Source organism: Diplotaxodon limnothrissa, linkage group LG6 (assembly GCF_057381915.1).
Source record: "Diplotaxodon limnothrissa isolate DT_005_m linkage group LG6, D_limnothrissa_male_GT1.1, whole genome shotgun sequence".
Classification (NCBI taxonomy): domain Eukaryota; kingdom Metazoa; phylum Chordata; class Actinopteri; order Cichliformes; family Cichlidae; genus Diplotaxodon; species Diplotaxodon limnothrissa.
Window position 1 is genome coordinate 42,817,450 of NC_140601.1, and position 10,615 is coordinate 42,828,064.

Genomic DNA, 10,615 nt, shown 5'->3' on the forward strand with positions numbered 1-10,615 from the left:
CCCTTTTCTCATGTTTTTGTTAGTTAGGGAGATAAGACATTGTTATTTGGTTTTATTCTTTTCATAAATAAGTTTTGTACATCCTTTAGATACGGTCCCTTTTGTTTGTTGTTTTGGGGTCCACCCCGAAGCTGTAGTTCGCTCCTTTCCTTTGTTAGAATTCAATCACTGTGAAAAAAAAATCACCATCAAAATTGTACTGGTTGTGTGATGTGCTGCTTGGGGTCAGACAGGGGTGGATCACCCTTATATTATGGTCTGGCCACCCTTAGACAGGCCATAACACTAACTAAAATGAAAATTAAAACTAGACTTATAACTGGCTGGCTGGTGTCCTTACCAGTGTCCTTGGGTCTGAACTGTGGGCTCCTCTTTCCAGGTGTTCGTACTGCCTGAGTGGCACCAAGGTGTGCTGTCTTGCCTCTTTTGGGTTTTCTGCATGTTTCTGGCTCAACATGCAAGTATCCACTTCTTGACGTTCGCTGTTGGTTGCAGCCACTTGAGGTTTTTGGGCTCATTTGGGTTCTCAACACTGGGCGACTTTGATGGGAGTGAAAGCATCCTCACAACATAAATCACCACACTACCTGCTTTTGTTTCAGGTTTTTTCTTTATCCTTGTTAACATGTTTGGGTACTGGGTTTACCTGTAATGCATTTTGTGCTCCAAAAGCTGTTATTTTGTGCAGCTGTGCTCCAAAAGCTGTAAGCATGACCTTTCTTATCATTAGATTGTGCCACACCAGCACCTGAGAGAAAAGCTTTGAGTTTGATTTTGTGTTTGTGTTTTGCAGGCACTCAGGAGAATAAGTCGTGATGTTTCTTGTGTTTGTCATGTTAGTATCTCAGTGCTTGTCAATCACCAGTCAACAGTGTCACCACTGTGAACAACATCCTGCGACTGTTTGAGCCAAAACCTTCGAGAAGTCCCTGCAGCTGCTTCAAAACTCATCACTGAGCTCGATCTCTCTTTTAACACGCTGGAGACAACAATGAAAGATGACTTTCTTTCATATGCTGCTTTGAGGGCTTTGCTGATGAAGTTCAGCCAAAACAGGAAACATGCAGCAGGAGACAGTAACTTGTTAAAATGTTATAAAAGGTACAATTAAAGATTTTCACCCTACAGGGTTGTCAATGATCCAAGGATAAATGTCTAATTTGGTCAAAAGTTTATAAGCCATTTCTGGAGAGACTGCAGTGGAAATGTTGTCACTTTTGGACTTTGCTACCTGCAGCTAAACATTTGCAGCTAAATCATTTATTTAAAAGCAGAAGCTGCAACTGATCGAGTGAATGTTTGTCTGAAAACTTAAACTGAACTCCAAGCGTACCATTGCTCCAGCTTACCATCTTTACCTGAGTGAATCAGTTTGTTGAACAATCTAAATGATTCAGAAACTTCTGTGACATCAACTTAACTAAGGCTCATTACAAATTTCACAAAACACTGCTGAATACTTTTAATATTTTTTTTATTAGTTATTTTTGTTTTGTTGTTATTTTGATTTTAATAAAACAAAATAACATAAAGAATCAAATTGTTTCTTTGTTTTTTTAAATTTAATTTATTTTACAAATAAATTAATAATAATATTAATAATAATAACAACAAATTAGTGCTGTCAGCGTAAACGTCATTAGTTAAAATGACGTTAACGCTGACAGCACTAATTTGTTGTTCCAGAGAGCAAGCCAAACACTGGTCTAGAAAAGGACGATCTCTAGTAGTGCTGCACTACTAGTAGATTTTGTTTTAACCTCCTAGGACCTGGTGTCCACATATGTGGACATAACATTTATGAGACCAAAATACAAAATTTTGCTCTTCAAAAACCTGATATCCACTTATGAGGGAGGACATTACACTGCCCCTGTTCAATCGAACTTTAAAATGAATGTCCTCATATGTGGATCTCATTTTTTTGAGAAACAAAAAAAAGATAGTCCGAATCTGATGTCTTTGTTTTCACATTCATCAGGTCCCAATCAACCCAAATGGCACAGAGAAATTAAAAATGCATGCCATGAAAGAGTTCAGGTCTTAGGATGTTAAAAATGTCCCTGCTGATGAGACCAGTGAATGTGGGGCGACAGTGGCAAGAAAAAACTCCCTCCTGGAGGAAGAAATCTTGGGAGGACCAGGCTCTCTGGGAGGACCCTCCCTCCTGAGGGCAATACTTACCAGTACTTGTCCTCCAGTGTGCGATGGTGGGCTGGGACGAGTGTTGTTTCTTCTCAGCATGATGATGACCTTCCTTCCATTTCCTGTTTCAGAACTGAGAATGAAGACAAAACTGGTTAACAAGGTAACAGGACATTTAAAAATTCTCTCACTTCAGGATGAGATGCTGTGTCTTCTTACGTTTCTCTTGTAAAACAGCATGTAGGCCGAGTGCTGCTGTTCCTCACAAGCTGCCGATCCGGTTGTGTGGAGCACCTGTGCGTCATTATAGGTGAGCCAGCGATCTGATGTAGAGTGCTGACTCTCCTCAGGATGGACAGAACTACAGATGTAGTGTCCTGAAATCACATTAAGACAAATGAATCCAACTTCTGGAAGTCAGCTGATTCAAGCAAACAGTGATTTTGACTTAGTGCGTCTTAGAACATCAAAAGCTTTTGTGTGTGAGTCCTTCACTGAAAAGTAGAAAGTTTTCATTTTCTGTTTGTAACAAGTCTGTTGTTTTACCTGACTCTGTGCCTCCATAATGATTGATGATGCTGACAAGACTATAACAGCCACCACCCTGAGAAGGAACAAATCCAAAGAGTGTTAGTTTCACAAAGTCTCACATCAGAGCCATAATTAAGCTGATTTGCTGAGGCTACGTCCACACTAATGCGTTTTCGTTTGAAAACACATCGTTTTCTCTCCGCTTTGACCTCCCGTCCACACTGAGATGGCGTTTTCCTCAAGGAAAAACACAGCATCTTGAAAACGCTCTCGAAAACGCACACATTTCAAAACGGAGTTGTCCCGTCGCAGTGTGGACACTCGAAAACGCAGACTTTCTAAAACGATGACGCATTTTAGTCATGTGATGCAGTCATGTGAGCAATTAAACAAAGATAGCCGAGTGCATTATACAGCGGTTGTTTTGATTGCTCTCAACTTTGACAGCCCTAAAAAAGATTAATATCAGTTTGTACATGCTCCGGATAGCTTTTCTTCAAATTCTGTAATCCTCACTCACTTTTGCGCATGCGCAGGACTGGAACGTAAGCGTTTTCGGCCGTTTCAATGCAGACGCACAACTATTTGAAAATGACTGAAAACACTAGTGTGGACACGGAGTTTTCAAATCTATCAGGGCTAGTGTGGACGTAGCCTGAGACGTTCTGCAGTCTGTTTTTACCTGATTGGATGGCACCACCAAGTCCCTCTGCAGCCTGACGGGGTCATCCACCTTCTTAATGTTGTAGGTTTGTGTAAAGCCAAACCTCTTCAGATGCAAGATCAGGACTCTGGCAGAAAAGAAAAAAAAAAAACACAAACAAGGTAGAAAATAAGAAGAATGAGTGTCAAACACAAACAGAAGATGGGAGAAAACGACTGCTCAAGTATTGTCTCGAAAAACTCTGATATTTGATGCGCCACAGTTTGGAAACCTGGTCAGTCGATCAATTCTGATGTGACCTTACTCACCTTGGCAGTGTATCAAAAGACGACTTCAGTTCTGAGGCCGTCCCTCCACAATCACAGCGAAATTCTATTTCTTGTTCCTGAACAACAGCACAGAGAAAACAGGCTTTATGGTAGAAAGAAATCTCAACATATGCACACACACATACGCACAAACACTAACAAAAAAGGTGTGTTAAGATCGCTGACACTACAACTCTATTGGAATTTGTGATCTTACCTTCAAGTATGTCTCTAACATGTTTATAATAGACCCCTCTGGAACAAGGTCAAGAGACAAGCTGGTGAAGTCCTCGTGCTGTGATGATTGGTGACCACAGCTACACATTTCAGGAGTAACGTAGTTAAAGTAAAGATCAGGTAGGTGGAAAAGAGGTATATGAAAATATTGCAACCAGCTCTGCGTTTCTGAAAGACAGGCTTACCTCTTGCATGTCCTCATGTTTTCCATTTTAAAAATGTGATGCTCTTCTACTGGGCAGGTATAACTTTGGCCCAGGAGAGCTGCGTTCCTCTCCAGGTGAGGTGCGAGCCTTTTGACCTCATTGAGGAACAATGTTAGGAATTCATGAGCGTCCTGAAAGAAAAGCAGAGAGATTTAAAACAGTACATCAAAATCAGAAGGTAAAGCAAAAAAACAAAATGTCCAAATAGCTGACGCACTTTCTGTGCACTGCCGGTGTATTCAGGAGCTTGACTGCTGAATGCCTTCTTAAAAGCTCTTAGGTGGTGATCTTTAAGGCCATAATCTGTTGACTCATGACAGTCCCTGACATCAATGAGCCTTCTGTAGAAAGGAAAGGGTAAACAGACATTTCTGCTGTTAGATCTCTTTGTTCTTCAGGTTTTTGAAGAAAGTAGAAGGTTGACGTAGCGCACCTTAAGAGCTGAGCTTCTGGATCTGTGCTCCACAAAACCTCCTGACGCCTGATGTCTCTTATGAACTCCTCAATGTTGAGGAGGCTCTGCAGGCAGGAGTTCATGTAGCAGGTGTTTCCGATGTTTGGAAACCTGACACACACGCACAACGTTTACAGTATCAGTGTAAAAGAATTCATTTTCTCCACTTTGACAAAGTGAGCTTTGGTCTTTGTGCACCACGTGTACTCACCCGAAGCAGTCTATAGTCCCAGTTTGACTTTCTATTATTTCTCCACCGCATGCTACACTGCTCCAAAAAGGTAAAAACACAAACACAAAATTAGGAAAGATGTCAGGATGCTGAGCAGTGTATGTGCATGGATGCATGAGCTTTGAAGTTGAAACATTTTGGAGGACGTCTTTCTCTTACCTGTTAAACACATGCTCCCATCCACTCTCTTGGTCCAGAAGCTCCATAATCCAAGTGTCCCAACTCAGGTCTGCTGGGATCGTTTCCGTGGTGCTTCTTACCTGATATAAATATATAGGACATAGCTGTGTGCCTCATTGCTCTTAATTGCTCTCATTTAACTGTGATGAGTAAATGCTTGATGACAGTGACTCTTTCCATAAAACATACCTTCCCGGATTTAAAAAGAGTCTTCACAGTGTTGCTCTCTGCCTCTGCATCGCTGTCAGTTTGCTGCAGAGGACGAACAAACATAAGTTTATTAAAAAGTACATTTTAAAGAGAATGTGTATTTCATATGTTTTGTGTAAAAGCAAACCGAGGAACAGCAGAAGATGTGTCTCCATTTTCTCTTCTTTTGGCCATTTTCAGGGTTAGCTGGTGTGGCAGCAACAGAAGCATCCGGGATGCTGATGAGGACAAAAGTGTAAATGTTGTGGAAATTTATAAGAAGGAGTACATTTTGCTAATATAGATTGCTAATAAAAGTGAATAACTGTAATGGAATACCAACATGAACAAAATCATGTATTTTATACATTTACACTCTACATTTTCAAACGCTAATCTCTGCATCCATATAAATAATAGACAAGACTAGAAGGAGTAAAAAAGATGTAAATACACAAGGTGGAAGAAAAATGCCAATAAAAGGGAAATAAAAGAGCTCCAACTCAACCACTGCTATAAATATCTCCAGCAGCATTAAAGACTGGCGCATTTCTTTACCTCTGATGAGACGTAGAAGGAATTTCCTTCTCTGCCACGTTTTGTTTGTGTAATTTCTGTTTAGAAACAAGAAAAGCAACATCAGTAATGGCATAAAACAAACATACCAAGTGGGTCTCTCCATGAAAAGTGTCCAGTTAGAGAATTTGGTATTATTTCATATTATTTATCACTTTAGTGAGCTGTCAGCTCATGAAGCAGATATAGGAATATCTTTAAATAAAATAAAAACAATTTATTCATGCCTTAAATTGAGTTTTAAAGTTTGTCCTATGAAATACAAAATCCTTCATTTGGTTCTGATCAAAATTCAGTTTTTACAGAAATCATCCATGAAGCTTCAAAAATGCTTATTCACCATAAAAAATATTTAGAGAAACATCCTGCAAGTCTCTTCGAACTTACCTTTCTGTGAAAAAAAAACGTTTAAACATCTTTGAACTTAATTTGAGGACATGGCTGTGTGCTAAATTGCTCTTAATTCTTCTCATTTAACTGTGATGAGTAAATGCTTGATGACAGTGACTCTTTCCATAAAACATACCTTCCAGAATTTAAAAAGAAACCAGCGACACTTTTTTTGTGTCTTCACAGTGTTGCTCTCTGCCTCTGCATCGCTGTCAGTTTGCTGCAGAGGACGAACAAACATACGTTTATTAAAAAAGTAAAGTCACTTTAAATTAACAAGTGCAATTTAAAGAGAATGTGCATTTCATATGTTTTGTGTAAAAGCAAACCGAGGAACAGCAGAGGTGTCTCCATTTTCTCTTCTTCTTTTGACCATTTTCAGTAACAGGAGCATCCGGGATGCTGATGAGGACAAAAGTGTAAATGTTATTTTTCAAAGTGCAAATTTTTAACAAGGAGTACATGCTGGAGATTGCAGATAAAAATTAATAACTGTAATGGAACAAAATCATGTATTTTGTACATTTACACTCTACATTTTCAAACGCTAATCTCTGAATCAATATAAATTATAGACAAGACTAGAAGGAGTAAAAAAGATGTAAATACACAAGGTGGAAGAAAAATGCCAATAAAAGGGAAATAAAAGAGCTCCAACTCAACCACTGCTATAAATATCTCCAGCAGCATTAAAGACTGGCGCATTTCTTTACCTCTGATGAGACGTAGAAGGAATTTCCTTCTCTGCCACGTTTTGTTTGTGTGATTTCTGTTTAGAAACAAGAAAACCAACATCAGTAATGGCATAAAACAAAGTATATGGTATGAAAATACAAAATCCTTCATTTGGATTCAAAATTCAGTTTTTACAGAAATCATCCAAGAAGCTTCCTTAAAAGTTTCAAAAATGCTTGTTTACCATAAGAAAATATTCATAGAAATGTGCTGCGAGTCTCTTCAAACTTACCTTTCTGTGAAAAAGAAGTTTAAACATCTTTGGACTTGATGTGATCGCAGCCAAAATCTCCTCAGCTTTGCAAAAGTTCAACTGAAAACAAGCAGTCAAAGGTTGTATATTTATAAACTTTCAGCATAGAACGTTCATACCCTGAACAGCAAACATCATCATTATGATGTATGGGGCAAATTTGCATATTTTGGAATGTATGCTCATTTGAACTGTATGGTGCTCGTCTCCAAGCAACTGCTACACAAAACAGGTCAAGTCAAGTGGCTTTTATTGTCATTTTAACCACGTGCAGAGGTGCTGTACAGAGTGAAACGAGACAGCGTTCCTCCGAGACCCTGGTGCTATATATGACATATACGGACAAACCCAGGACTACATAAAGTGCAGTGTGCATAAATTGCAAAAATAAACAAGACAAAACAGTGCAAAACGTGACAGAACAGGACGAAACAGACACAAGACAATGGAAATGTGCAAAATGCTGAGTATTGTGCAAAAGTAACTTGGTGTCTGTATGTATGTATATGAGTGTGAGATACTGCAGATAAGTGCTTGGTAGTGACATGTGTGAAGGTGTGCGTGTGCCAGTGCAGTCACTGAGTGTTCAGGGGTCTGACGGCTTGTGGGAAGAAACTTTTCCGTAGTTTGGTAGCGAGGGCCCGGATGTTGTGGGACCTCTTTCCAGAAGGCAGCAGGGTGAAGAGTGTGTTTGAAGGCTGTGTGGGGTCCTCCAGCAAGCGGGTGTTATAAGGAGGGGAGAGGGGCTCCAATGACCTTCTTAGCTGCTCTCACAATCCGTTGTAGGGTACTGCGATCCAATACGCTGCAGTTACCATACCAGACAGTGATGCAGCTACTTAGGATGCTCTCATTAGTCCCACTGTAAAAGGTGGTGAGAATGGATGGTGGGAGATGGGCTTTCCTCAGCTTCTGCATGAAGTAGAGACGCTGCTGGGCCTTCTTGGTTATGGAGCTGGTGTTGAGGGAGCAGGAGTGGTTCTCCGCCAGGTGGACACCAAGAAATCTGGTGCTCTTGACGACCTCCACAGAGGATCCATTCATGTTAAGTGGGCAGTGATCCCACTGTGCTCTCCTGAAGTCAACGATCTCTTTTGTTTTGTTTTGGTGTGCTGGGGGAGCAGCACAGCAAAGAAGGACTCATCCAGGCTGGAGAAACTGATCAGGAGGGCTAGCTCTGTGGTCGGCATGAAGCTGGACACTCTGGTGACAGTGGCAGAGAAAAGGACATTAAAGAAACTGATGGACATTATGAACAATGCTGGGCATCCTCTGCACATGGCCATTAACAACCAGAAGAGTCTGTTCAGTGACAGGTTGCTTCTCCCAAAGACAAGAACTAACAGACTTAAAAACTCCTTTGTCCCACACGCCATCAGACTGTTTAACTCCTCTCTGGAGGGGAGAGGGAGGGGAAACAGGAGGACAAAGGAGGGGGGAACAACTAAGCTGTAGTGCCTCTTCACCTCACTGTGCAATACCTTTTGTGCAATACTTTTGTAAATAGTCAACAGTGCAATAGACTCAATACTTGAAATGTGCAATTCACTTGTATTTTTATTTTTTATTCCTATTTATTCTATTTATCCCCTTCGTATATGCTGCTGTTCCTCACAAGCTGCAGATCCAGTTGTGTGCAGCACCTGTGCATCATTATAGGTGAGCCAAGGATCTGATGTAGAGTGTGGACTCTCCTCAGGATGGACAGAATTACAGATGCAGCAGCTGTTTCCGATGTATGGAAACCTGACACACAAACAAAAGTTTACAGTATCAGTGTAAAATAATTCATTTTGTCCAGGTTGAGAAGGTGAGCTTTGGTCCTTGTGCACCACGTGTACTCACCTGAAGCCGTCTCTAGTCTGAATTTTATTTTCCATTATTTATCCACCGCCCAAATGTTTCACTACGCTACTGCAAAAAGGTAAAAACACAAACACACAATTAGACGCTGAGCACTAGATGTGCATGTATGCTAGTGATGTGTCGAGTAATGGAGGGGGCGTTTCCGCGATGCACGTATCGAGGCTTGCTTCATTTATGGGAGGAGCTGAAAATGATGACGTCCGAAGCCTCGCTGCCCGGCTGTACCACGTGACTGGTTCATGAAGTGGTTCGAACTTTGCCGCGAGATGTGACAGCGATACAAACCCCTCAGACTTCAATCAAAATGTGGGTGTTTGATGGAGAGCTGCGGTTAGTGAGAGTTGGAGACAGCTGGGAGGCAGTTTGGAGGTTTATGAGAGTGAGGAGAGAAACTCAGGAGAGAATGGAGCCAGCTAAGAAGAGGAGGATGTCCTCCCCTGTGTGGGAACATTTTGATCTTATTCCTCCCAACAAGGTATTTCTACAGAAGATGTATTTTCATAATACTGATGGTGCAATACAATTTAAGTTAAGCTGTATTTACTTTTGTACAAGGTGAAGTGTTTGCTATGTGCCAGGGAGCTGGGATATAACAACAACACCTCATCCATGCTTAGGCACTACAGAGCTTTGCATGAGAATAAGGGGAACAGCGATTGTTGAGCAAGACCAGGTGAGCCATCAAATGCCATGATAATAATAGCATGCCGTAATGTTACTAAATGATATAACAATATTATACAAACTGTAATAAGTTACGTGTGTGATATTTATATTTGTGCTTTGTTTTTATTGTCTTTCCTCAGGAGAACAATCTCAAATAGATGAAAACCTGGTTAGCATGGTGATTGAGGACTCCCAGCCATTTAGCATTGTGGAGGACAAAGGATTTATAAGATTTGTTAAATCATTAAATCCTAGCTATGTTCTCCCCACTAAAAAGGTCATAAAAGCAGTGAAAATTTAGTTTTTACTGAATAAAATATGGGCAGGACTGACGCCTCAGTGTGTAGCTGTCCATACCTCAACGTTACAAAAGCACAACCACTGTCCACACCCCAACCACACCTCACCTCACAGTAAATGATCATTTCCATTTTAAGCATTTCCAAATAATCATTTTCCATACTGCCAGTATAAATATACACAGTATACTGCATCACTACAATATACATGTTTTACACACTCCTTTTGTTGTTGACATTTACAGGCTGTGTGCAAAAGGCCACACTCTTCAAATTCATGCCAACTAATATTTTTACGTCCAGTAGGTGTCCTACTAGAGCAAATAAAGCTTCAAGAAGCTTTGCGCTGGGGTGAACCAATTGGATGAAAAGCTTCAATGCTTCATCTGCCCATCACTAATGTATGCATGAGCTTTGAAATGTAAACATTTTGGGGGACGTTATTCTCTTACTTATTAAACACATGCTCCCATCCACTCTCTTGGTCCAGAAGCTCCATAATCCAAGTGTCCCAACTCAGGTCTGATGGCATTTTTTCAGTGGTGTTTTTAACCTCTTGGGAACTTTCACTACATTCCTTACTTGATGCAGAAAGAAGAAACGAGTCCATATCCAACCTTCAGAGCAGAGGCGATTAAGATCGGTATGGGTGTCACAGGTGTACCAGTCCGCCTTTTCTTCCAG

At 40.6% G+C, this 10,615-nt stretch overlaps 1 protein-coding gene across 1 annotated transcript; it reads right to left on the reverse strand.

Annotated features, from left to right (window-relative positions):
• Positions 1–2,272: 2,272 nt before the first annotated feature.
• On the reverse strand, positions 2,273–7,106 carry LOC146631285 (ubiquitin carboxyl-terminal hydrolase 12-like). The gene is made up of 18 exons (XM_085356661.1): positions 7,080–7,106; positions 6,826–6,881; positions 6,442–6,514; positions 6,249–6,332; positions 5,705–5,760; positions 5,295–5,385; positions 5,147–5,209; positions 4,937–5,037; positions 4,757–4,813; positions 4,525–4,656; positions 4,309–4,432; positions 4,071–4,222; positions 3,866–3,965; positions 3,649–3,725; positions 3,359–3,467; positions 2,692–2,749; positions 2,365–2,522; positions 2,273–2,278 (listed from the first exon to the last, which is right to left on the reverse strand). Exons 1-18 carry the CDS (start codon positions 7,104–7,106, stop codon positions 2,273–2,275), a joined length of 1,524 nt encoding a protein of 507 aa, XP_085212787.1.
• Positions 7,107–10,615: the final 3,509 nt, after the last annotated feature.